The 26,986-nt window shown below is 41.9% G+C and overlaps 2 protein-coding genes across 5 annotated transcripts in view; both read right to left on the reverse strand.

Annotated features, from left to right (window-relative positions):
* Positions 1–14: 14 nt before the first annotated feature.
* On the reverse strand, positions 15–4,277 carry mest (mesoderm specific transcript). Its single transcript, XM_030440151.1, has 12 exons — positions 4,127–4,277; positions 3,558–3,748; positions 2,867–2,946; positions 2,673–2,750; positions 2,438–2,574; positions 2,265–2,323; positions 2,022–2,062; positions 1,872–1,942; positions 1,669–1,770; positions 1,507–1,583; positions 1,090–1,153; positions 15–588 (listed from the first exon to the last, which is right to left on the reverse strand). The coding sequence occupies exons 2-12, from the start codon at positions 3,709–3,711 to the stop codon at positions 471–473; spliced, it is 981 nt and encodes a 326-aa protein (XP_030296011.1). The 5' UTR covers positions 3,712–3,748; positions 4,127–4,277; the 3' UTR covers positions 15–470.
* A 951-nt stretch (positions 4,278–5,228) lies between these two features.
* The window catches only part of atp2b1a (ATPase plasma membrane Ca2+ transporting 1a), a 40,946-nt gene continuing 19,188 nt past the window's right edge, over positions 5,229–26,986 (reverse strand). Inside the window, exons 3-22 of one of the 4 annotated variants that reach the window (XM_030439354.1) lie at positions 25,590–25,787; positions 25,016–25,273; positions 24,715–24,840; positions 22,832–22,993; positions 21,943–21,981; positions 19,735–19,890; positions 19,425–19,639; positions 18,895–19,137; positions 18,562–18,803; positions 17,819–18,056; positions 16,667–16,846; positions 16,493–16,580; positions 16,284–16,390; positions 15,950–16,141; positions 14,840–15,053; positions 14,539–14,750; positions 14,329–14,436; positions 12,188–12,376; positions 11,483–11,572; positions 5,229–8,497 (exon numbers count right to left, since the gene is read on the reverse strand). In XM_030439354.1, coding sequence (XP_030295214.1) covers positions 8,108–8,497; positions 11,483–11,572; positions 12,188–12,376; positions 14,329–14,436; positions 14,539–14,750; positions 14,840–15,053; positions 15,950–16,141; positions 16,284–16,390; positions 16,493–16,580; positions 16,667–16,846; positions 17,819–18,056; positions 18,562–18,803; positions 18,895–19,137; positions 19,425–19,639; positions 19,735–19,890; positions 21,943–21,981; positions 22,832–22,993; positions 24,715–24,840; positions 25,016–25,273; positions 25,590–25,787 — 3,647 coding nt within the window. In that variant the 3' untranslated portion in view covers positions 5,229–8,107. Of the gene's footprint in view, positions 8,498–11,387; positions 11,573–12,187; positions 12,377–14,328; positions 14,437–14,538; positions 14,751–14,839; positions 15,054–15,949; positions 16,142–16,283; positions 16,391–16,492; positions 16,581–16,666; positions 16,847–17,818; positions 18,057–18,561; positions 18,804–18,894; positions 19,138–19,424; positions 19,640–19,734; positions 19,891–21,942; positions 21,982–22,831; positions 22,994–24,714; positions 24,841–25,015; positions 25,274–25,589; positions 25,788–26,986 lie in introns of all 4 variants that reach the window. The other 3 variants (XM_030439357.1, XM_030439356.1, XM_030439355.1) reach the window with 3 other exon arrangements.

Genomic DNA, 26,986 nt, shown 5'->3' on the forward strand with positions numbered 1-26,986 from the left:
CAGCTTTCATTCAATTTGTTTTTTTTTACAAAACTAGCTTTATTTGAAGAAAAGTCGACACTTAGTTGTTTCGTTGACATCAAGAGAAATGTAGAAAATCATATCAAAATTGATTCAGAGTTCAGCTGATTTGAACAGGAAATGGAGGGAATCAAAAGCGTCCCACAAGATGAGTTCAATAATCACACAAACTGAAGTATCATGCTTCCTCTGAGTGTTCATAATCAACACTCCCCATCCACTGTCTCAGTTAGTTGCATTAAGTAAAATTAATTATGTTTCTAGCTCTAGCTTCCAATGCCAGCACCTGACATTTAAGATGCTGGTAAATTAGCCGATCATCTGTGATTACATCTCAAACTGACGCAGTTTGTCTCCTGCGAACAATCATCAGGAAAAGGTCATTTATCACTTTGAAGTGTTGCAAAAGAAACCCAACAAGTTCTTGAACGCAGGCGTTTGTTCTCCCTTCAGAAAGAGTGGATGAAATTGAAATACGCGTTGAGGAAGCCGGTGGGATCTTCCAGTTGAGGGTAGTGGCTGATGTGTTCGTCCAAAATGGTTACTGTCGACCTCTGGACCAGCTGCCTGCAGGAACAAAACACAAATCTGAGATAAACGAGATTATCGCAGGCAAGAGATAAAGACAGGAATGATAGACGTGGGTTTAAAATGCTGTCTGTGAGTAATCATGTTCTGAGTTCAAATCCAGCCAGAGACTATTGTTACATGTTCATCTTCGTATAAGAGATTATGTTGTAGGAGTCTGTGTTATATACAAATGTGAAGAAAGCCTTTTAAAATGAAAATGCAAATATGTGTATTGCAGCATTTTTTTCATTTAAACAGTAAGTAGAAAACACAGGATTTAAACCATCATTCTGACGACATGATGCTATGACACGAGGACGAGTTAACCCCATCATGGTTTTCAGTTTGTCCTTCACAGGCAAACAATACACTGTGTGAAGACTTTACAGACCGCAGTAAGAACATGGCTCAGGTACCCTGCCATTTGTAGGTGAGCAGACGAGTGTATTACAGATAATCTGAGCGGGGCTTTAAGAATAAGAGGTTGGGAGCACTCACTGGTAAAGACGGATGAACTGGGGATGAGGGTTGACTGGGTCCAGGGGTCCGTAGATCATGTGCACTGAAAGACAAGGAGGAGATGGACGGTGATAAATGGAGGAGAGATTCAAAAGGAAGGTCAAAATTCACAAGAACTGCCTCAGAAACTCTGGCTGAAGCCCTTTTTGCTGCATTCCACATGAAGTCTGTGTGAGCAGCACACGTCCCTACCCCCACGTCCCCCTCCAGAGCTTCAGATCACAGATGGGACTACGAGGCTTCTCCCCGCGGGCTAAGCAGCTTAGCTTTAGCGTGTCTCCGGCTGGCCGAGGCTGCGGGGTTAATACACCTTCAGGGAATGTTTGGGCCTACATAGAAAAACTTCCTCCCTCTGATTTATTAACATCACGACGCCTGATGCAACTGTGAACTCACGTGGGACGAAGGTGGAAGTGAGCGCGCCCACCCAGCGATCTCTGTGTTTCAACCTCTGGTTGATGTACTGCAGAATACTGAGAGAGGGCGAAGAATCAGAGATTAATGAACAGAGATAAACAACAGGAGAAAAGATGATTTGAACTCAAAGCAAACACACACCTGTCCATGACTAGGTTGCCATCGTTGTAGCGTATACCCGTCCACATGTCCCAAAACTCAGTGTCTGTGGGCTGCGTGTAGGGACCGAACACGTCTCCAATCCTACCAGACGACAGGAGACAACATCAGCAGTGAAAAGAATATTCATGAATGTACATACAGGTTTTAGTCTCCACTTTGGAACAGTAATCTGGCTATTTTACCCCTTGTGGAAGATCATATAGTTGGTAAGACGCGTCAGAAGTGGAGCCAGAAAACTGGAGTCCTTCAGAAGCTTGAGGAGAAAAAACAACACAAATCTGAATATTTCCACACGAGCTGAAACCTAGAAGAAGAAAACAAAGGTGACTCACGGTCTGGAGCAGCCGCGGATAATGTGTTTCTGGGAACAATCCTGTTGGAAATAAAAGTGTCACTTCCACTGAAATCACATTTGGGTAAAGTTATAGGACTCGTTTAAGAATTTCACTGCAGCTAATGATTCCCAGAACACAGAAGGGAGTCTTTAAATTGCTTGTTTCCACTGACAGACAGAACATCTTCAGAATCCAGAATGTTTTCTACATCATGGCCGAAGTAAACAGACTGCACTGTACCTCCATTAGAGAGACACAGGCTGTTAAAGTTCAGGTGGCCTGAGCGGTTTTGGTCACTCCTGGTTTGGTTGCAGGGCAGAGAAAAAAAACAACACAGAGAGAAGGAGGTGGTGAGCAAGATTTACTCTACTTTTTGATTATCTGCATAAATACACTAACACACACACACATACCTGTAGAGCAGCTCCAGGGCCACAGTGTCTCCATAGTCGTGGGACACCAGATTCACTCGCTGGTTGCTCAGACCCAAGTGAGCCACCAGGGCCTCCACCACACTGGCCTGCTCGAAGATTGAGTACCTGTGGGGTCGCTGGGATGTTCAGACACAAAAGGAAATGAGTTACGGATGTGTGAAAGAAGCAATATGAAGGAAATATCATTTAAAAAAATTTTTAAAATTTGACTCACTGGCTTGTCACTGAAGCCAAAACCCAGGAAGTCCAGTGCTATGACTCGATGGAAGCGCTGGGTGAGCGGCTCCCAGATCTGTGTGGGGAAGAAAACGTGCTTACAGACTGGTTCACACAAGAGCTGGTCCCCAAAAAACACCCTACATTTTTCAGTTGCGCGTTGATCGGCTACTGAGCGCATGCAGTGGGTACCTTGTTCCAGTCGTAGCTGGAGGTGGGGAAGCCGTGGAGCAGAATGACGACATCAGAGCTTCCCAAAGCACCGTAGGAATCTAGAAAAGGGGTAAACGTGTAGAGTACACAAAAGCTATACTCGAGTAACAGTATAGATTGCATGTTGAAATATTGTGTTGAGTATGTAAGTAAGTAAGTCTCTGGTATTACATGTACTTAAGTATCAAAAGAACATCTAAATAGTCCATGATAACTCTAAAGCAAACTGTATTTGCTAATGATGACAAAGATGTGGCTTTTTCAGGGCAGATACCGATTATTAGAAATCAGAGAGACTGATATTAATTTGTAGTAAACATGAAACTTTGTGTGTCAAAGTTTCAAACACCGGAGCACAATTTACTGAAGAACTGTTCTTGAGTGCAATATTCACGTACTTTAATTGAGTATTTCCCTTTTTCTGCTAGTTTAGATTTCATCTAGAGTACATTCATTTGATAAATGTAGATTATTCAGTGTTGATAGGCTATTTATTGTGACAATCAGATCTTGCTGTGGGTGAAACATTGTGTGTGAGGATGCTGCACCAGAGCCAAATAGCACATTTTAAAATCTAATAAAAACAATAAAAATCAATTATCAGAAAATGCTGAATATCGGCCCTGGTGATCGGCGATAGTGAAGGAAGGTAATTTAAGAGCTCTCTCACCTCTGTAGAAGATCTCCCTGCCCCGGAAGTGGAAGACCTCCCCGGCATTGTGCCACTTCTGCAGGGCAGGTGACAGCTGAGGGGGCGGGATGTGCAAGTAGACGGCCACCAGCGGGATGCAGATCAAACCCACATGAATCCACCACTCTCTCATGTTGGAGCTCAGCGGTGGGGGAGTCTCATTCCTGCCTCTTTCGGAAACAAAACATGGAGGAACAATGTCTAACCGTACAGGTGTATGGAGGCGTGTTCAGGGGCGGGATACGAGCCGAGTCTGCCTCCACACCTCCACTGTAGACAGCGGTAACACATTACAAGCCCACATGATACACAAACACGCACCCGGGGAAACAGCTCAAATAAAACCCGCTGAAGACTTAACGTTAAGTCATTCAAACGCGAATAAGACGTGAACTTACGGGGACGTTAAGTTAGCTAAAATGGTCGCGTTCAACGGGAAAGGCAACAACTCACGACACCTGGACACCTCTAATCCTCCACTACATCAGCTATAAAGCTACTTCTGTGTATTACATGAGGCTCACATGGTAACTGTGAGCAATACTTACAGAAATGTCGCGACCCGTCACTAACAGACCTTCGCCCAGTGTTTGGGAACCATTACAGCAGAGTGCATTCCTGCGGAGCGGAAAGGACCCACGGTGTACACAGAGTAGAAAAAAACAAGACGTCTCACTCTGTTTTTACTTCCGGGTTCAAGACTGCGGTGTGGTGGCAGCGGGCTCGGTTGTGGTTGTCGCTCGTGAAGAAGAGACAACCGAGTGAGCCATCTCAATAATAGACAATCTCTGGTTAAAGGGCGACAGGCTGAGACCGGGAGAGGAGTCTACTGCCTTCTGCTGGTCTGGATGTGCAACTACACATGTTCTTACTTTATTTAATTATGATCATATAAATTAGGATTATAAATCGATTAATCAGTTAGGACATGACCAGGAAAGTAATTTAAAAAATATATATCTATTTTTATTAAGTTATATAATTATCTTGTCTGTAATTTCAACACCTGTGAAAAATTGCCTTGAAATATGAAGTTTTACTGAATAATATAAAATATTTAACACACAAAAATCGGGATTTCTGAAATAATTATGAATTAAGTAAATTTCCCTCTTGAACAAACCATCTAATTTAAGAGATGTTGATGATACATTTTTATCATTTGCATGCAGTTCTCACAGGATGTAGATGTATTTGTATTGTTGAAGTCCGTAATTGTGCACCAAGGGCGGACACTTTCCCTTACATGTTATTTGCTGGATCAGCCATTACTTCTAGGTACAACTTTTCTTTTTAAATACTGAAAAACTACAATAGTTCGAAAGGAAATCAAAACTGAACTTCTTGATTTTGAAGAAATTTAGGAACCTGAATTTAAAAGAGATGGCAAAAGAAAAAAAGGAAAATTTCAGGCATTTTCCAAAAGATGACAATAAAGCCCTCCCTTGATAATTTAGACCACAAAGGTGCTGCTACAGGTACAGTTACATATATTTGTTTATGTTGGCTATATACAACGGTGATTTGGGTACCATGATTATAAACTGTCATGCAAGGTGTTGTTGTGTCTTCACTCTGCAGCGTCCACATTTGAATGCATTGCTCCACTCCATTAGTCCTGCGCGGTAAATGAAAAACATGGCCCTGCAGTTAGGCTAAATACATTTTTTATTTTTAAAAACCATACACATTACTCGACAAGTTTCAAATGTAAATCCAATCACGATATCCATTTAAAATGCTCAAGATAAACAGACATGAAGTACTTTTATTTCCAAATGTTAAAAGATAAAAAAATAATAATCCATAAAACAGATGGAAAAACATTCATTCCCATTACAGGAAGAAGCTACAGAACAAACTCCTCTTATGGATTCTGCTCGTCTTTTCAAATTTCTCACTTTGTATGCAATCTTAGCTGCTAGTCATGTCATCTGTAAAACAAGGAAAAACAAACTACTTCCTCAGAGAACGTTGTGTGTGAACATCTCCACTTCCTTCCCCTGTCAACGGCCCCTCAGGTGGAGACGGCCAGAAGGCTGCAGGAACAATCTGCAGCCTGCTGCCCGAGTCGCCAAGCACCGTCCCAAACATTGAATTAAGTGTGTGGTAATATACAAACTAAACTAAGAGGCCTGTTCTCTCTCATACCATTTGCACCCTGAGATGAATATTCCAGAACAACACACATTTTAGTGGCCAAACCCCGTCCCCATATAATGTGATTGGTGTCAAATCATCCAAAATTGGTTTAGTCCGATGAAAGGTTTCATCAGTTATTGTCATAAAAATACAAAGGTACATTTTTTTAATTATGATTTGTATCAAAATTATTTTTCCCCAAGGAACGCTATGAAATAAAGTACCCTGTGCAGATAGATACCAGTGTATGCCTAGTCTTTATTCTTGAAAAATGCACATGTCCAATTCTTTAGCGTTTCCAGTACAACAGGTGTCAAAAATATCTTACAAACAAATCAAATGCAGCAACATTTATTCATGATGAAAGGAGTCTTACGGACAGGGCTGAAGAAAAAATAAGCCTTTTGTTCCCCCATTTTTTAATATTTTTTTCCTAAAACGTCAACAAACCAGAACTCGGAGGAGCAAAATTAAGTGTTTTCCTAAGGCGAAATATTAAAGATTGAATGAAATATGAAAATAATTCACTTGCTTTTTGACCAAGACGATGTTTTTTGCTATCTAAATACACAAAGTCTGCAGTTAAAAGGTCCTTTGTTTATAGATTCCTTTTAAATTAAATACTTTTTCTATGCCTGAGTAAACAAAAGGTCAATATTGTACATTGGCAGGGGGCGAATGTTTTGCTGAGAAAAACAAAAAAAAAGAGAAAATAAATGCACCAATTTCTTTTTTTTTTTTTTGTGTTTTTTTACAAATGATGACCAGGGTCCATATGTATCAAGCATCCAGGGAGAGAGACTCAGTCAGAGCTGGCCCAGGATTATCAGAATGAGGCTTATTTGTAGGAGTAGCCGTCACCTGCAGGCGTCAAATGATGGGATGTAAATTGTTATTGTAGCCAAGGCACATTCACGTTTCATCTATATTAACTAATCACTGAATAATAGATAGGCGCACTGGCTGATTAGCTAATGAAGCTCTAATTTGAACTCAAGTGGTCATAAAGAAAAGCTCGTGCTTTTATGAGTTTTGGCAAAACATCTTTTAGCCTGAACGTGCATAAATTAGGTTGTAATACACCCGCAAGTGAAGCCATTTACTTTTTCCCAGCCTACTTTGAATGTAACTGCAAGATGTTTCATTTTATGGTCCAAAAAACTCCAAAAATCTAAAATGAGAACTTCGATTCCCCGCCAAGCGTGACTGCAGGAGGCTTTGTAAGGACCTCATGTCAGACTCTGAGGTAAGACTTTGTTTCCCGGTCCAACTTCAAGCATGATTCTACGTCTCATCCTGAGATGCTTGCTAAATACAGGCCCAGATATAAACTAAAACTCCCTTTTTAACGAGTGAACCTTTCAACATGTGGAAATCCTTGAACACAACAGATTGAATGAAAAGAGAATCCAGAACTCCAGAAGGTTTTGTGCACATGAAAACTATTGAAGAAATGGAAGAAGTAAATATTTATAGCAATGTTAGTGGACAGAGGTCCTAAATTGTCTTTCCCGTCCCGTCTCCTGTGAAAAACTCCTCGCCCCCATGGACCTCTTTTCTATACAAGCCTTAGTGTTTATCGGTTTGGCTAGAAGGTTCTACATTTATCTACAAATATATAACAAATAAAACTTGCAGGCAAAAATAGTTAAGTTTCAATAGAAACACCCTTTTTTTCCTGAAAATACAGCAGTATCTGAAATAATCCTCTCATTCATTTTTTTTAATTCTGTCCCAGTTTTCTGCATCATACATCAGGAAGCTCTTTTGCCTACAAACAGAAAAAAAGTATCTACAAACTTTGTAAACAGACCTGCTTTTTTCCAAAAACATAAATAACTCAAAATATTAACAGCCAATGGAGCAGAAATAAGTTTTGAATGAGCAAGGGCCAAAGAGATAAATATACAACACCATTCAGATAAAAGAGAAGCTAAAGGTTTCTTTCAGAATTCTTACAGACGGTCTTCAAGCCAGGAGGAGGAACCTCCCCATCTCAATTAAAATAATAATAATATTAATAATAATAATAACAGTAGAATAATAAAAACAGGTCACTTTCAATCTGAGTTTATAATCACCCCTTGTTTACCGAGAAAAACAAGTTACCAGGGAGGGAGGGGTGGAGACAGAGTCCTCGTGACGCAGCGGGGGATTTAATAAGAACCAAAAATAAAAGAAGACCAAAGCATCCACACCAAGCCGTACATTCCTCTGAATGTTTGCTGTTCTTTTAGTCCAGCCCAAGCCAAGCTCACACAAGACTCCGCTCTCCTTCCAGCCCTCCGTCTCTCCTCTCCAAGTGTCCGTTCGTTTCCGTCTGAGTTGAGCTCCTCGGTGGCGGGCAGAAAAGTGGTGGTGACGTGTGGAGCGCTGGGGAGGTCAGATCAAAGGGAGGTCTCCAGGCTGTGTAGGGGGCTCCCTGGGGCCGAGGGGGTTCCTGATTTGGGGCCCTCTGGGAGGAGGTGGTTACTGCTCTCCACAGCGTTATTGTTCTGGTTTGGGGACGGAGAGACGGGCGCAGTGGGGGCGGCGGTGGCGGGCGTGGGTGAGGGTGGGGTGGGCGAGGGCGTGGCATTGCGGGGGCTGGCTGAGTTGCGCTTGGTGGGAGCGTCGTCCTCCGCATCGGTGTCGTCTATGAGGGGAATATGGGGCTCAGAGTCCTCTATCCGGAATTCGGGGTGGGTCATGAAGTTGTGGATTGATGTTCGCGACTCGGGCTTCTCCAGCCCCTCATAGAGGGAGATGGAGCTGCGGAATGCATTCACCACCCGGATCTGGAGGGAGGAAGAAGGGACAGGGGGACGGGTAATACGTTTAGTCACATTCAGTAATGATACACCTGCGTTTTGACTCTCAACACCTGAATAACACCACAGATATGAAACGAGGATTTATTGGGTCAATAATAGGTGAGTTTTGGGGGCAAAAAACTATCAGTGAGGGGGGAAACTCTCAGAGACACGTGCAGGTGAGCGGTTATGTTGAGTTATACATTTACAGCTTGTCACTGTAAGTTGTCCTTACCCATTGTTGAGACTACAATAGCCTGAAAACCAGCGCAAATGTCCCTTCTGGCTCACAAATGTAAACAGGAGCTTTTTAGTTTCACTGCTCGATCTGTCACTTCCTGTTTCTCGTACGCTCAGGCTTACATTGAACACTTATAGGATGCGGACCGGTCGCGGAGTTCATGCACAGCAGAATGTATTTCTCTACTGGCTACACCTGCAGCGCATGTACGGCGTAAAGTTGTATGAGTCCCAAGTAAAACATGACGTGAGCTTTTCACTGTCAGTTTTTGAACCCAGCAGCGCTTTGAAGCTTCAACATTTCACAGAGTTTGTGAAATGTGGGTCATTTAACGTCTACAGACGACAGTACACTGCATAAAGTTACTAAGCAACGACAGCTGCTGGTTAAATGCAGACAGGGTGATCAAGAGCCCAAAGTAGAAGTGGATTTCCTGTATACCGAACGTTTCATTTAAATATTGACACTATTTGACCACTTTCTGAATAAAGGGGCCACACACATACACAACTAAATATATATAAATAGATGACTGGCCTCTTTATGCTTGTAGGGTGGATCTCTGTGGCCCATAAGCACAACTTACGCACTGCTCCCACGCCTGGTGTAGCCATTTACATTGGAAGCATGGTGTTGCAGCAGCGGCTTAGCCAACAGTCCGCATACGTTACATGTTCAATGTAGCCAGGCTGTAAGTCACCCTCTGTCCTGCCTTTATATTTATTCTAGACTATGGAACGAATGCACATCAAAATGTAGACATGTCACTGACTTTAAAGGATAAAAAAGCCTTTAAAGAGCCGTTTTTCAGTTGAGCGTCAAAAACTATTCCTAAACTTGCGTAATAACTTCAAGAATCAGCCAATGTCTTGGGAAGGGTACAAACCAGTATCACCAATACTACATTTTTTTTTTTTTTTGTGAGTACAGTAGTAGAATTTCACAAAAACACGTGGCAGACGTCTGTGTCTGATTAATCAAAATGCAAAAAAAGGAAACCAAGAGACAAGAGGAATGCTGTTCTTTAGATAAGAACACATCCAAAAACCCACAGAGGCTGGACACAAGAGTTTACTGTTGTTGGACATGCTTAGGAAAGAGTGAGGAGAGAGACAGGGAGAGAGAGAGACAGAGGAAGAGAGACAGAGAGAGAGAGAGAGAGAGCGAGACAGACAGAAAGGGGTGGTCAGTTATATGTTTGTGGAGTAAAAACAAAATAAGCTGCGGCAGCCAAGCATGTCTACAAGCTGGTAATAACATGTCAAAAACAGCACAAAGAGAAAAAACTCACAAACGAGACCAGAGACTTTTGAACCCATGCAGAGCGCGGCGCTACCTTTGTGTTCAATGGTAGTAAACCTTTGAGTATAGCCCATGACACATTTCACAGAATCTAAAGGAGAATATGTGGGGAGTCAGTGGTATTCATTCTTTTCAGGCAACACATTCAATCCCAGGTGGACACATTCTGCCAACAAACATTAAGTCACATTGAAAGAAAGCCGGAGCACCTGAAAGGAAAAGTTGTGGGTTAAGAGGGAAAGCTGGTCTGAGATTTAAAGGAGTCCCACCTGAGACGGAGACCTAAACCATCACTTTTGCGTTTGCATAATTTTTTTTTTTTAATGACAGGGAAATCATATTGCATCTAATGTGTCTGGGAAAGTCCCACATTCAAGAACAAAGTTGTTTATTCCATAAAGCTCTTATATTCTGACAGTTAAAATCCACTGCTGGTCAGGCGGTGTTTGCTTGGAGAGATCTGAAAGAGAGAAATGGTCAAGAGCAAACACAATGTCTTGTAAAGATTCACTGTCGAAGGTTCTGATTGTCCCCGCAGGCTGTCAGACCTTTGGAAACCCCCCACAGCCTCGCATCCAAACGCATCTAAAAACTGTCACGATCACCTGCAGCTGCTTATCCACTAGAGGGTGCTATCGGAGCCTCTCCTGTACCACCCACTCTCTACACACGCCTCCAAAAAACAGCTGGAGAAGGAAAAGTCATTATTTCACCACCAACTGACAAAAACATCCACTGACACAACCCTGATTTTTCCCCTCACAGGAGGTCAGCGTCATGGTTTGTCTCTACACTTTTAGACCGTGATCATGGGCATATACTCAAAACATTTACCCGACCAGGGACTAGAGAGCTGCGACACAGACCCATGGGTGCTACAAGAGGGGGCACAGAGCAGACTGCGGCAGCTGCAGACAAACCTGGTGACTGTCAATCTAGAATGTGATTTTTTTCTTTTTTTTTTTAAAGAGTAAATAAGAGTTAAACTTTTTTCCATTTCTGATACCGAAGCAGAAGCAGAACAGAAAACATGATGACACAGAGAAAAACACCTTGACACCAGAAGCGACCTGGTTACAGGGTACATATATATATATGTATATATACACACAGCAGTGTTATCGAAGCAATATGGAAGATGTGGTATTTTTGGTGTCTTTTTTCTTTTTTTCTTTTTTTAGGAGAACAAGGGTGAGGGGGACATTAGGAGGAAGCATGAGAGAGTAAAAGTGTCAACGTTAGGTGAGAAGAAGAAGAGTGGAGGAGGAAGATGTTAGAAGAACAGAAGAAGTAAAAAATAAAAAGTCTCATGCACTAGAGGAGAACACGCACTCACACCCCACAGTGGCAGAAGCGGTGTTGGCGGCAGTGGCAGTAGTGGTAGTAGTAGAAAAGGCTACATGTGTAGGGCTAGAAACATTGGTTACATCGTGCTGTTGTTGGCTGGAGTTGGAGGCCTGCCGCCTTAGAGCCCCCTGAAAGGAAGTTCCACTCTGGAACGCACTCACTACATCCATCTGCAAAGAATCAGACAGCGTGACAGGAGAAAAAGCCCAGAGGAAATAAAACACAACACAGCCAGAGGAGAGAGAAAAGAGAGAAAAAAATAAAGAAAAGGCACCAGTAACATAGGAAAAATGTCACTTGGAAATTGGATTTAGGCATTATAGTTAAAGAGAGAGGGTAAAAGGGGGAGGTTGGGGTTTAAAGGCACTGATCGGAGGGAGCTCGAACTCCAAAATCTGACCTCACTTTCACTCTTTTCTCTGCAGAATCCTTTCATACTTCCAGCTATAGCCATGCCAATACTCTTTGAACATTCAGCTGTTCTAGCATGCTCTCCCGTCCAATCCAATTGCTTCTCATCAGTACCTTCAAACTGGTCTCGTTTTAGCAGTTTCAGATCGAGTCAGAAAAAGGCATAGGAACCCGCTTTAGCTCAGAAGCAGAACAGAAAAAATTAGAGGGAAGGCCTTTTGTTTTTAGGGCACAAGCCATTCTTTAAGAGTGCCGAGAGAGAGGACAAAAAAGATTTTTAAGCTGGAAGAGCAACAGAGAGTTAAAGGGTTTATGGCTTTTGATTCCCTTGGTGTCAAGTGCGGTGTTACAGGGGAGGGTCTGTGGATTGTTACCTGAGTCTGGATGCGATTGAGACCTCGGAACCAGAGGATCTGGCCGCGACGAAGCTCCCGTTCAGCGTGATCAATCTCATCCATATCGTCCAGCTCTTCCAGCTCCTCATCCGGGATCTCCTCTTTCTGGGTGCCGTGCCCCGCCGTTTTCAAGAATTTTAAGCGGCTAGTGGGTATTGAGGAGATTACCTGGAAGACATCAAGAGCTACATGAGCAACACTAACCAATAGACGCGGCGAAGTGACACTTCATTAAGGCAAGACTAGACACGTTTCTGGGTACATCAGATATTAAGCAGCCAGTGATCCTGAAAATTAGTCGCCCAGACGAAGGTGAGAAAGTCGGTTTGACGTCACCTGGTTCCATCGGAGCCTCAGAGTAAAGACATTCACACTTAATAGATCAGAACTGAGAGAACAGCTGTGGCTTGTGATGCTGTGAGTAATTCTAACAAAGTATTTCATCATGTTGGCTGTCTGATAAGAGCCGATATGTTTAGGAGTCAAATGGAGCTTCATTCTTCCCCCTCACTCGTTGTATGTCACAATATAACACATTATGAAAGAATTAGTACATTAATCAATTAGCCAGTCAACAGAAAATTATCTCTGACCAATCAACAAATTATTTGAGTCATTTTTCAAGCAAAAATACCAAACATTCTCTGGGTCTACCTTTGAAAATGTTCCTTCTCTGTGTTACAAGTGATTTTAAATGAGATGTTTGGGTTATGGAGAAATTATGGGATACAATGAGCAATATGATGGTGCCACCTTGGTCAGGGAGTTTAATATTTTCTCATAATTAATGCAGATAATATAGACAATGATTGCATTAATTGAGAAAACAGGAACAAATACTTCTATATATTACGACATATAACAAGGTAAACTAAATCTGAAATGTTTAACTCAAAATGTCTGACCTTAATTTGCAACCTTCCTCATGCCTTATATTTAGTGCTGCAACTAAAATTATTTCTATTATCAATCAATTTGAGAATAATTTTACCAATTACATCTATAAAATGTAAAAAAAAATACAAATATTTGAAAAAACAAATACTCCTCATTCATTAACTATCATCCTATAAAACAAAGTAAACCAGCAAATGTTAACATTTAAGAAGTTGAAACCAGCACATTTTTGACATTTTTACCTTAAAAATGACAGAAACGATTAATTGATCATCAAAATAGTTGGCCGTTAATTTTCTTTCGATTGACTAATGATTGCAGCGCTGGTTATACTTCACTGATAACCTTTATAAAATCAAATTTCTGCAGCCATCCCATCCTGTCTTAAAGGAGAGAGCAGCAACAACTCAGCACTCAAAAGTCTAGCACCTTGGTTAATGGAAAGACCTTTGTCTGGACAATCTCTGGTTTGGAACCAGCAATCTTTCTCCTTCTAGAACACAGCCACCTTCTCAGCTCTACAACTGTCAGCTGTTTGAACTCACAAGCACTCAGCACAGCCCTGCTTCTTTGTGACTCGTCAGAGAACGTTGGCGAAGCCGTTCTTTTTGAATTGACGAGAGTGGATAATGACATATTCTGTGTGCTGCTCTGTGGGATGAGTGTGGGCAGAAGGAGCAAACTAGAATTACATCAAACACTCATTATGACTCTCTGCATTGTCAACAACAGTGATGAGGAACCCTCAATCTCTCGCTGTCAAAAATTACAAGCAGTCAATTATTTGTAACGCTAATAAGGAAAACATACTCCTATCATATACTCCGCAGTAGTCAAATCTAAAAGCGGATGATTATAAGAAAAAATTTAAAAAAGATAATGACATATTTAAAAGAATATTCATTTTTCAATAAAAAAAAGTTGTGATAAATGTTTATATCAATTGTGCTTACAGGAAGAAGAAAACAGAGGTTTCGTTCAAGTAAAAAGGTGCTACTAATGCTACGTATTTTGCATTATAACTGCTCAAAATGGTTTAAATATACATTTTCCAAATCTTGAAGTTTACCCATCTCTCTCCTAAGCAGTAGACGACTGCATCGTTCCACCTTGGTACCACTGTTAGACCCAGTAAGTAAACTCTAACACAGGGGGGCAGTGTCCTACCTTATTTTTGCATCAGAGGAACAGAATGTGAAGCTCAGCTGTGTAGTAAATCATACCTGTCCCCACAGTAGAGAGCCGAAGCCTAAGAAGGTGCACCATAGCCACTGGTCGATGGTCAGAGCCACGCAGCTGAATGGCTTCCCGCCAAACTGCACTATGACAATCTAAAGGAGCAGGAAGAGAATTAATCAGAGCGCAAACCTTTAGATTTAACATTTCTATGAGCCACAACGCACAAAAACACCAACGTCTCCAGTTTACTTTACCTGGATGATGAAGGTGCCAAAGACAATACTACAGAAGATAAGGTTGTTGAAGATTCCTTCAAAGACATTCCTTTCACCGTGGATCTTGCGGGCGTTGATCTCGTTGAAAAGCTGCATCATCACGAAGGTATTGAACACAATGGTGTAGTGTTCAGAAGGTGGGGCGTGGAGGGGTGCATTCCTGCCGCTGTCAATGTCAAATATTTGCTCTCCTACAGTAGCAGTAAGAGAGAATTTGTTTAAAACCATTGTTTGATCTAGTATACACGTAAACACACACACACTCAGTGTAGCTTCCTACCAGCAAAGAGCAGAGTAAAGATGATGATTAGTTGGTACACTCCTTGACCCAGGATGTTCTTCATCATGGTGCGGGAGATGAGGGGCTTGTTGCGGCCATATGGCTTCCTCAGCAGCAGGGCTTCTGTGGGGGGCTCTGTGGCGAGTGCTAGAGATGCAAAGGTGTCCATGATGAGGTTGACCCACAACATCTGTACGGCTTTCAGTGGAGAGTCCTGGAGGTAGAGAGAGATAGTGAGTCAAATGTAATACCTATTAGAGATTTTTCACCTGACATGAACCAAACCGCATAAGGAAAACAACTCATCTTGTTTTCACTTAATTGCATGTTTATAAGATGCGGCAGCATGAGCATTTAGAAGAGTTCTAAGACTGACAGGTGGGAAAAGATGATTTGGCGTCCATGCACTCGTGCAAAAAATGTCACAAAATTAAGAACTGTGGTTACAGGTTGGGATATTTTGGGGGGGGGTATTTTTGGTGTGCAAGCCAGAATTTGGATGGAACAGTTGATAGAGCTCAAGAGAAGAAATGCAGCACAGGGCCAAAAGCTGGAATCCAACCAAAAAAGTTCTTCCAGGAGAACTATAAAAGTTGCCCTGCAGGATGGATTTTTATGGAAATCAATTGGGTCAAAAACAAATATTGAATACTTTAGAATATCTGCAATATTTTGGCAGGGATTCAAAAGAAGACACTTAAATCACTACTTTAGGCTATAAAACACAGCTCAATTAGAGCACAAAACAGTGCAAATTAAATTTAAAAAACTGTCAAGAATTTGACAGATAATTATAATTGCTAATACAAGAGGGTATTCAATTAAAGGGCCTCTTTGACACAGAAGGTTTGAATTTGCACAGCACATGATTCTATATGTTCAAATGATATCAGAACCTGCATTTCTCCTCTGGTTTAACTGCGGCATCTAGACAAAGATCTGGAGAACTTCACAGATTTGAGATAAAGCTTTAGTTATTTCCGTCTGTTGCTGCCAGCTGCACCAATTCCATTCCTGTGAGTCAAAGTGTGAACTAGCGAACAAAACTTTTCACAGTTTAACCACCTTCACACTGGAGACCAAAGCAAAAAAGACTTGGCGGGTGCTAACCTGTGTGATGCAGGCTCCTGTGAATGCTACGATGACAGCCACCACGTTGACAGTGAGCTGAAACTGGAGAAACTTGGAGATGCTGTCATAGACGTTGCGTCCCCACATGACGGCTTTAACAATGCTGGAAAAATTGTCGTCAGTCAGGATGATGTCGGATGCCTCTTTGGCTACGTCTGTGCCAGCAATACCCTGGACACAAAATCAACAATGACTGAGAACCTGGCTGCATATGATCAGAACAGCAAAAAATGTTTTGTAGGTGTTAAATAACATTCTTTTTTTTTTTTTTACTAAAAGTCCATTATAATTTGAGACTAAAAAAGTAACTCACCATAGCAAAGCCAACATCAGCTTTCTTCAAGGCAGGACCATCATTGGTACCATCTCCTGTCACTGCAACTACTTGTCTCTGTTCTATCACTGTGCTGTCAATAATTCCTGGAAAAGTAAAACATGAATATTTAAAATGACACCTCGAAGCCTACATTGACAACAAAATATTATTCATACATGTTATCCAAATAAGAAAAACTGATATACCTTTCACTAAGGTGTGTTTGTCTGTGGGAGAAGAGCGAGCCAGCACTCGTAGTTTGGGCCAGATCTTGTCAATGCGTTCTTGTTCAATCTGGAAACATGAGACAAAACCCTAATAGAATCCCAACTGCAAATTTTTTAACAGTCTCTGAGGTACAGTATTTTACTTTGGCCCACCTCTCCTTTCTCATTGCGTATCCTGCGATTGAACTCTTTGCCCTCGAGGCAGATGAAGTCGTCTCCGGGCAATAGGATGCCACACTTTGTTGCAATGGCTCGGGCTGTGTTGATGTTGTCCCCAGTCACCATTCGCACTGTGATACCGGCACGCTGACATTTCCTGATGGCATCTGGGACCTGAAAAAAAAGCGGAAACATGATGAATGAGGAAACGCAGGTTATTTTTGCATACCACAGGGGATATTAAAATTAAGAACTAGTGTAAGCTGCACTTCTGCATTTAAACACTAAATCAAAAGCTGTATGATCTCATCAAGCCCCTTTTAAACCATAGTGTCCAGCACACAAGTTCAGTGCGTTCTACCATCTTGACCATCTTGCAAGCTGATGACCCAGTTCTCTTTCAAATATTCATTAAGTTGTCTTAATGTGGAACCACTCCTTCAAAAGCTTGAAATCATTACTCCTGTGGTGCTCTTGAATATGATGCTGACGCACAAACAGAGCCGCTCCTTGCTTTTAAAAATGGCTGATGCTGCATCTCCAGATGCTGAAAGCCTTGGTGCTCAACAGTCCCGTGTAAAGAGCTGAACCATTAAGCTGCTTCTTGAGATGATGGTTGTTGGGTAGTGTGCAATCAATTCTGTAACTTTCTGACACCCATACTGACATTTACACCAATTTCACACATTGCTGACCATCTGTGCAAAAGTGAGAAAGATGCAAGGGTCGGACTTCTCTTCCTAGCTCTTTTCATTCTTGACAAGACTATTTTTTAGAGTGCAACACTATGAGGTCTCCCAGGGAGTCTGAAAATCTGCCTTTTATCCGCATATTTAAATGATAAAGCATCTCTCAACGATGGCCGGCTTTTCGCCAAACCCTCAAGTGTGGCTCTTTAGATCTTTGACTTCTGGCATGGTTGACATATAGACCCAGAAAAGGCTGACATGCAGTAACACACAGATGCTTGACTTTGCAAATGCCAGCAGAAAATATTGTCAATTCCACCATGTCTAAGTAAGGATGGATAATCACATACATTCAGTGAACCCACATGCAATTTCATTTATGAAATTAAACTCTCCCTTCCTTTTCAATCAAAACAACAACTTAAATGTAACCCCATGTTGATGTGTAGCCACTAACCTCAGGTCTCACGGGGTCTTCAATGCCCACGACGCAGATGCAGGTCAGTCCACTGAGGATGTCATTTTCATTGTCCCAGTCAGGTTCACCTTCGGAGGGGGCGAAATCTCGGTATGCAAGGCAGATGGTCCTCAGGCCCTCTGAGGCCATGGGCTCGATCACTTTCTTAACCATGTCATCTCTGTCCCGTGGGCGAAACACCTTGGACTCGCCATTTGCTGTCAGGATTTTATAGCACCTGGCGGTGAAAAGGTAAGATGTTAATAAAGAAATGTAGAGAAGAAGGTAAACAGAAAAAAAGGTGGAAGCTTTGAGGAGATGCAGCTGAGAAATTTCAAAAAATAGAGAAAATAATTTAGGTGAGATAAAGGGTTGAGGGCAGAGAAGAAGACAAAGCATCTGTATGGTGAGCTGCGGTAGTAAGAAGTCACACTAAGCCCTCTGTGGGTTAAAAAGAAGCCTGCTTGGTTAAGAGGCTTACAGAGTTGTTACCAGCTCATTTTCTCAGCGCCTGTTTTAAGTCGCAAAGTAAGGGGCTTGGGTGGGATGCACTTGAACTTCTTAGCTGCTTAAGCCATTACAGATATCATTTACTGCAGAGTCTGTCCAGTTGGAAACGAAAAAATCTAAAAGATCACCTTTTATTGAATGGAATAATTTATCAGTCAGTAGATTTTTTCCAATATCAACACAGATATAAAAGCTAAAACATACAGTCCAAGATAATAAAAATGTTCTCTTACTTTTTAAGGAGAATTTCTGAGGCCCCTTTGCTGAACATGCGGTAGCTGCCATCGGCCATCTTCAACACAGTGCTCATAGACTTGCGGACCGAGTTGAAGGTGTAGACTTTGTACAGTTTCTCTTCGGGGATCTCATGGCGAATTGCCTGGTAGTCGCGCTTCAGGTCATTAGAAAAGCCAAGCAAGGCACATTCGGTCTTGTTGCCCACCTGCCTCGGCAGGCCCCCTTCTTTCTCCGGAGGCTGAAGGAGAAGGTGGGAAAAGAGTGAGTAAGGGGATATTCATGGTAATATAGAGTGTATTACAGAGCCACACTGCTTTGCTCAGGCCTACCATGATCTTTGTAGTGTAGGCGCAGTTGACTGCGATGCCCAGAATCAGGAGGTCCATAATGGAGGAGGGGATGTTCTCGGGTTCTGGGACTTTCTTGTAGTGCTTTTCAGCGAGGAAGGCCTGCACCACCGTCATGCGGTTCATAGTGAGCGTACCAGTCTTGTCAGAGCAGATGGCAGTAGCGTTGCCCATAGTCTCGCAGGCATCCAGGTGACGTACCAGGTTGTTGTCTTTCATCATTTTCTATAGGAAGATTGAATATATCAACTGATTAAACAAGAAGAAGAAACAGTACATTCTCTGTGCTGCATGCAATTGTGTATAAAGGCTCCAAGATTAAAATGAATAGCTCCTTGATTGGCTAAAGCCCTCTACTGGCTAACAACTTCAGCCCTCGGGATCATAGCTGGGCTTTACGGTATCAGTTAGCCAAGTCTCCTTGTCTTAACAGCCTGGCCTGCTAGCTTTAATACGCCAAGGTGTAAGCTGTTCAACACAGGGCACGGGTCACTTCGCTAGGAGGACTTTACCTTAACGGAGTAGGCCAGGGAGATTGTTACAGCAAGCGGCAGGCCTTCCGGAACAGCCACCACCAGGACGGTGACGCCAATGATAAAGAATTTCACAAAGAACTGAATGTAAATAGGTGTGCAGTCCTTGACCCAGGGCAGACCCTGGATCCAGAAGGTGTCTACTATGAAGAGCACCACCAGGATAATGACAGTGATTGCTGACATGACCAGTCCTGAGAGGAAAGGAGATACAAGCACATGAAATTAGTAGGTTTCAATGAAGTCAGCATCCAGCTGTGCCAGAATCAAGTGCTTTTGTCTGACTCACCTGCTTTGCCAATCTGTACAGCTAGTTTGGTCAGTTTGCCCTGGAGAACAGACTTCTCTTTCTTTGGCAGGTTGGCTTTCTTCTTCTCCTCTGCATCAGCTCCCTCGTCACTGTTCAGAGGCTGCATTTCCATTGCAGCACCATCCTGTGCTTTAGCTGCAGCAAAGAACAAGAACAAATTGCTTAAAAAAACAAAACTCTACTCAAGTAGAGCCAAGAAGTTTAAAATTGTTTTAAGGGGTGCATTTAAATGCAATGTCAATTATTCCATTTTAATACAAAGCATTACTGTGTTTAGTGTCTTCATATTTAAACAAACAAAATCAGCATAACCTAAGAACACATAAGAGTTACAGTCTTCCAACAGGCTTATTTAGATCTGCCTATTTGTTTTCATTTGCACGATCTGAAATGAAGACATTGCTGTTCCACCAGTGAAGGAAGAAACTGTGTGTCTAACAACAAACAAAGTGTGTTTCACTAAAGTAATATACCCTAAAATATTTTCACTTTCAACATTTCCTGTTATACTTATCTTTGAAAGAAACAAATAGATTAACAGGTTTGGACGAGATTATACCCTGAAGTATTCGATCTTATCTGATTTACCAGGTAACAAGTCACAGCAAGTTGCTTGAATACAGGACAACAAATACACAGTTTTTCAAGTATAAGACAATGGAGTCATTTTCAACGAACAGATTCCATGGAAAGGGACATCCAAGAGGAGAAGAGACGTCAGATCACTCAAAATTTTAACATGCTTTTTTTTTTTGCTTCCCTTTATCTGTGGAACTTGGGAAATGTCATTGTAATTATGCTTGCAGTGATCTGACTGCACAGTAATTAGCTGAAAGATTTGGAAGTGTAATTACCATACTCCCACCTAGAGATTTAAAGAACAGGTTAACTAGCTGGCAGCATTGGGATCTGTCTGAGGGATCGCCTCCTCCTTCACAGCAACCACAACCAGTTAAATTCCCATGAATCTCTTTCATCTCTTCCTCAACATCCCTCAGGACCAGCCTCCCTCGCATGCAGAACTGATGGGAATCCCAAACCCACATCTAACCAGGTAACCTTGGAGACGGCAAAGCCTCTAATGGCAAAGGAGGGAGGAGAGGCGGCCGGCTGGCCAGCAGGGGCTGGTCTCATTCGTGTCACTCACCATGATAAAATCATTAGCTGCTGGGCACTGACTCTACTCCTGCTGCTGCTGCTGCTGCTACTGCTACTGCTACTACAGGACAACTAACACATCTTTTTCATCTCTTATTTTTGCTGATATTTTTACCACACACTATTTGGGTGCTTTGTATGATATCTGTAGTCTTGCTTTTTATAAGCACAGTCAGCCTACGACCAGTTTGTCAATGATAAAAGCTCTATTTACTATCGTATGGACAGTCGCTTTGTATTGTGTGCTAACGTATGTAGCAAGAAGAGGAGTGGCATTAACACTGGACTACTGCAGCTGCTATGGACTGTGGCTTGTTCTGCACTTACATAGCCTGTGTAATCTCAGTCTAAAGGATTACTGTTGATTCCTGGCAGGCAGAGGGAATCTGTGCAACAGGGACTAGCGCCAGGGTTGTGGTCACAGACCCAAGCACTACTGATCACAGTGTCCCAGCAGGACTATGAGCCCAGCTAGCTGGCCGAGTTACCACTAAACAGCCTCATTATCATTGTTGTCCGTCTGGAATTGCACCAGTGCGAGTCTTACAGTTTGACTCTGAAGAGTTAAGATCGGGACATCAATAGAAATCAAGTTGAGGGTGCCTGAGGGAGAGTGGAAGAGAGAGATGGGTGGGAAAGCAGATGTTCTGGCCCCAGAATTGTTGCATGGCTTTAATCTCCTCACCACTAATCGCTATAACTGGATTCAGTAGCACCTGCTGCTCAAAGCACAATGTGCCAGGGAAGGACGAGAAAGGAGGAGACAGAGACAGAAGGGAGGGCCAGACAGTACAATGGATGGGTAAGAACAGCCAGTGCCAAGTATACACTGACATGGGGTCATGCAAAAATATGCCACTCCTCATTACTCACTGCAGGCAATTATTAACAATACGAGGCTTTAACCTTCATCCAGTGCTGTTTAATGGGGAGGGAGACACTTATATGCTAAAGTCTAATACATAAAAGGTAAGCACTAAGGTGAAGGTTAACCATATAGGGTTGGGTGTGTGTGGACAAACAACCTACCTTTCTTACGATTTTCCACAGATCCATCCTGCTTCTTGTCTGTGAAAAAACACCACGAAGTCAGAAGTACACTACACAGAACAAGACATACATAGTAATGGTTCTATTAATCACTTGTAAGATATCATGTATATGGCTATTATTATTTCAATTCTCTCTCGTTCTTTTTTTTTTTAAAAGACAGAAAATTCTTGAATAGCCATAAACCACTGCTGTAATGTAATGACACTTTTTGTCCGACCATTCTTTAGTGTTTCAAATTTCGGATCTAAGGAAACAGAACTTTGTCATTGTGTCTGCAAGTAGAGCTGCAACAAATAATTGCTTTATCCATTTAAGAACAGAAAAAATAATCTGCAACTACCCAGATAATTACATTCTCAATGCCTTGATTTTCAACTGTCACCTAGACAAAACAAGATGTCCTGTGGGGTATTATAAAAGAAAACGTTTCACTATTTTCTGACATTTTTTTTTAGACTAAAGAATCAGTCAATGAAACATAAGCTGCATTAAAGAGGCTCTGTAGCACTTCTATGCTGTGCTCAAAGCTTGTTGTTAGTTTATATAGGCAGACTCCATTTCTAAACTAACATTGGCTACTGTTGCTCTCTTTAAGCAGAGCGGAGAGAGACACGGAGACGTCACACTCAAGAATGTGCATAAAATCACATCTTTTGAACCTCGGACACAAAAAGTGGCAATAACTGGGTTGGCAGTATACTGCCTGTAAAAAGGAATGAATGATGTTTTTATGATGAAATGTTTCAGTTAGATGCGAAACTGCTGGTAGAAAATGAAAATGTCTGCACACACATCTGCCTGCTGTGTGGACATTGATAATACCAACAGAAGTAGGGAAAGGAACATAAGTAGTGAGTATACTGACTTTTTCTCTGTTTCTTCTTCTCCTCCTTTTCCTTTTTCTTTTCCTCTTCATCCTCGTCATCATCCTCGGCACTCCCAAGTAAAGTAAAGATAATTCCAGTTTGAGAGTTGACACCCACGGCAGTGACCAACATTTTCCCTGAGCCTTCCATTACATGGGTGCCTTTAGACAGAAGAGGAAAATCAAACGTCAGTCAATAAGAGAGAGAGGGAAGGGACATGTACAGTATCGGAATAAATTATGACGTTTCGAAGATGTACCATCTTTCTGTTTAGTTGCATTACACCTGACCAAATATACAATTCAAAGTCATTTTCCGCTTTGACTTTCTCATTTTGGTGGAGACTAAATGTTGAAATAGATTCCTTTGCTTAGTGAGAGGGTGGTTTAGCAAGGCTTTCAAGTGGCGTGCTCAGGAGAAAAGGTTTTCAATACAAAAGGAATGGTGCAGTGCATCTAAAAAGAGAAAGAAACACAGTCATGACGCAAAAGCCCTCCAAAGCTTTAATCAACAGCCTTTAATCAAAAAGCTAATTTTCAGTACGAGTAAATTAATGGGAATCTGAGAGGCTTCAATTGGAGTTATTATCTCTGGTTCTCCTTCCCTCTCAGGACATCGGAAAATCTTGTCGATTTGTACAGAAAAAGCAAATGACAGCAGAGAAAACAGAGACTGAAAAGAGAGAAAGCTTATAAAAGTTATCTAATGCCTGTGTTAATTAGAGAATGCTTTTCTTTCATTGGTGATGGCAGAAGGGATACAGCCTGTGCTGAGGGAAATCAAAAAGCAGTGGTGGAGCAATGTGTAAACACACACATGCAGAGTACACTCCTCTCTCTTGGAGGTGTGCCAACAGAGAGCCAGACGAACTAAACAAGAATCCCTGCACACTCCTTCTGGGTAAATGAGCAGTGAAACAAAGCTATCCGACAGCACAAACACAGCGTTGAAGGCGCTTTGTGCACATGGAGTGGACTGTGCACAGCAAAACACTGAAGCTATTACAGCTTTAAATCAGCAGAGTGTTGGGATTGCTGATAATTGATTACACTGAGCAGCAGGATAGGGACACCAATTCACTTTCAATTTCTAATCCTGTTTACCACTAAAGCCATGCAAATTAACACCACAACACTGAATACACAGAGAGACTTATCTTTAAAAGCAGTGGCAAATTATCTGCAGCAGTTTCAATCTGCAGCTAGAATGACTAATTTTGTGAATAATAAAAACGGAACTAAAACATTAAATCAATGGTTACACCTTTTTTTTTTACCTAGTTTAAGTAACCCATTTGTTTTCAGACTGTATAAAACTAAAAAGAGACTGTGTAAAAGAGATGTTTAACAAGGTTTTGAAACTTAGAAATTGACAAGTAGATCAAGTTAGCTCCTTGCAGTGACTTTCTGGCCACAATGAAGCAACTTTGTGTCAAGCTAATAGCCTCACTGATGACAGTGGGCCTCAGTCTCCTAAAGGTCAGTTTTGGGTGTTCTTCTTTCAAGACAGCAGATCAAATATCAATTTAAAAATCCAGCCACTTCATGGATGATACCGTTTCAACTGCTAGAATTAATTTTTCAAAGTAAGATTGGGGTTGGTTTCACCATTGACCTCTGTGTACATCTGACCTGATAAAAAGTCTGTGAAAAATTAATTGCATGATGTATGATGAAATTGATGAAAACGGGTTATCGGTCATTAAATTTTAATACAGCCTGAACAAAAGCCAGACTTTGTAGATGATATGTATTGTATTATTTAAATCTACTCAGCTAACTCATGTTTTCAATCAAGCCCTTTTTTACAAAACCACTTCAGTCTTTTTCTTGAGCCATATGAAAATCTGAAAAATAGAACGAAAAATTAGGCTTCATGTTACCTGACAACAGCATTGGATCTTTTTCTTGTGTTTTTTTGACATGGTCCGACTCCCCTGTGAGTGAGCTCTCATCGATCTTAAGATCATTGCCTTGGATGAGGACTCCGTCGGCAGGCAAAAGGTCACCTGAAAGACACACGGTTAAATCACGTCTTTAATTTGGGGGAGCAAAATATTTAAATGTGCAAGTTATAGCACACACATTCTTCATTTAAAAAAGAAAATGTTTATCTCATTCATCAGAGCAACATTTCATTTTACTCAAATAACTTCAGTAACGTAGAAGACAAACTATTCTTACCATATTTTACTTGTGCAACGTCACCGACCACAATCTCAGCCACAGGAATTTGAATAACTTGTCCTCCACGGACGACAGTAAATTTCTGTTCCTGCTCAATGCGGCTCTGGAGGCCCCTAAACTGCTTCTCTTTACTCCAGTCGTTGAATGCCGTCACCAGAACCACGCAGATAACCGACAGAAGAATGGCGGCACCCTCAATCCAGCCCGCTTCAGACTCAGTTTCATCCTCCACACCGCCTGCGGCCTTTCCACAGTCTGCAGAGGGACAGGGGCAAATGTTAATTCAGAAAAATCATCACGACAACTAGTCACCGCAGCTTATCACATCATACCATCGCTCAGACACAATGAAGTGCACAGACAAACAAATAAATGCAGTGTAAAAAACTGAGATGATGGCATTTCATTATAATTCAACACAAACTAAATGAATTGAATAAATGAAGCAGAGAAAATAAACAATTTTTTTTTTTTTTCCAAAAGCTTAGCAAAACATTAATAGGCTGATATACATTAGTGACAACATGGTAATGTAAGAGAATAAGTAAGATAATGATGAAATGTTGCTTACGGTCTCTTTCGGCTTCTGGAGGTCTAAAAAAAGAAAGGCCTAGTGAAACTACGGCTGCCACTTCAAGGATAATTAGTGTGACATCCTGAAGCGCCTCCCACACTAATTGTAAGAAAGTTTTGGGTTTTTTGGGCGGTATAAGATTTGCCCCAAACACTTCTTTCCGCTTCTCGATGTCTGCCGGCTGCCCACTTAGACCTGGGGAGGGAAAGAAGGAACAAAAGGCATTTTATTTGTAAGGTATTTCTTTTAAATCTTCATCTAGGACTACAAATCTTCACGTCAAAAAAGATCAAGTGCCACATAATCTGAGCACAAATGGATGGGTTACTGTCGACATTTTGTTCACAGGAGGAGAGCTTGTCTGAACTCCTGTCACAGGGCCTCAAAAAAACACTATTCCCCCAAAAGGAATCAGCATTTCTGACAGGGCACTGTGGAGGCGAAAATGCTGGACAACAATGACACACATTCTGTGGGCATGACAAACATTTTCACCTCTTTCAGGCACGCAAGAGAATGTGAGAACAGAGAGGTCAAATCTAATCCCGTAAACTGCCTTTTTAAACACAATGACCAACTGACTGGAGAGGTTGAATCAGCTTTACACTCACAGGTGCTCATGTACGCTGCTGTCCGTTGATAGAGTCATCTCTGTGACACGTCTGGTTGGCCTGAGACCCATTCATCCATGTGCACACAGAGCATTCTGCAGCCACCCATTCAAATGCCTCCACATTCAAGGCACAGTCATATATTCAAAAGGGCCTTCGCACATTTGATGATGCATGACAGTTTTTCACTTCTATTCATGCCGACCGACTCTGTGTGGGTGGCTGTGCAGGCTGGATAGAGCCGTGTGTGCGTGTGTCGCAGAGGAGGTGGAGCAGGATTGGGGGGCCAGGGAAGAGTGACTGTGTGAAACCGCTACTGACAGGCAAATGGGGGGGGGGGGGGGGGGGGGGGGGGGGAGTGGGGGGGGGGGTGAGGCGGGTGAGGGTGCAAGGGAGTGAGACTAATAAAGAGTGGAGCTGCTGATGGCTGAAGGGAAGCTGCACTCGGAATAGCAGTGTCTTAATAGGGAAAAGGATCAGCAGGGTCAAGGTATAGACTGACAGACAGAGTAGCGGTACAATGCAAATCATGACACCATATTTGAATACGGAGTCTGTGCAGCGACAACAGCATGGGGAGAACAGTACGTTGTTGTCTACTGATGGTAGTATAGCTGCAACACTTGGTTGTTTGCTAAACTATTTATATAATCTATTAGTTGTTTCAGACATTACAAGCAAACATGTCAAACATTCTCCAGTTCTGGCTTCTTAAATGTAAAGATGGCCTGCTTTTCTTTGCCATCTTTGATAGTGAACAAATCTCTGGGTTTTCAACTGTTG

This window comes from Sparus aurata, chromosome 14 (genome assembly GCF_900880675.1).
Source record: "Sparus aurata chromosome 14, fSpaAur1.1, whole genome shotgun sequence".
In the NCBI taxonomy this organism is placed as follows: domain Eukaryota; kingdom Metazoa; phylum Chordata; class Actinopteri; order Spariformes; family Sparidae; genus Sparus; species Sparus aurata.

Excerpts from the sequence above, each read along its gene's own strand:
- mest (XM_030440151.1), bottom strand. The coding sequence starts at position 3,711 with ATGAGAGAGTGGTGGATTCATGTGGGTTTGATCTGCATCCCGCTGGTG. Across the intron at positions 2,947-3,557 it reads CAGGGAGATCTTCTACAGAG|ATTCCTACGGTGCTTTGGGA; the intron begins GTGAGAGAGCTC and ends CCCCTTTTCTAG. Across the intron at positions 1,584-1,668 it reads GGCAACCTAGTCATGGACAG|TATTCTGCAGTACATCAACC; the intron begins GTGTGTGTTTGC and ends GCCCTCTCTCAG.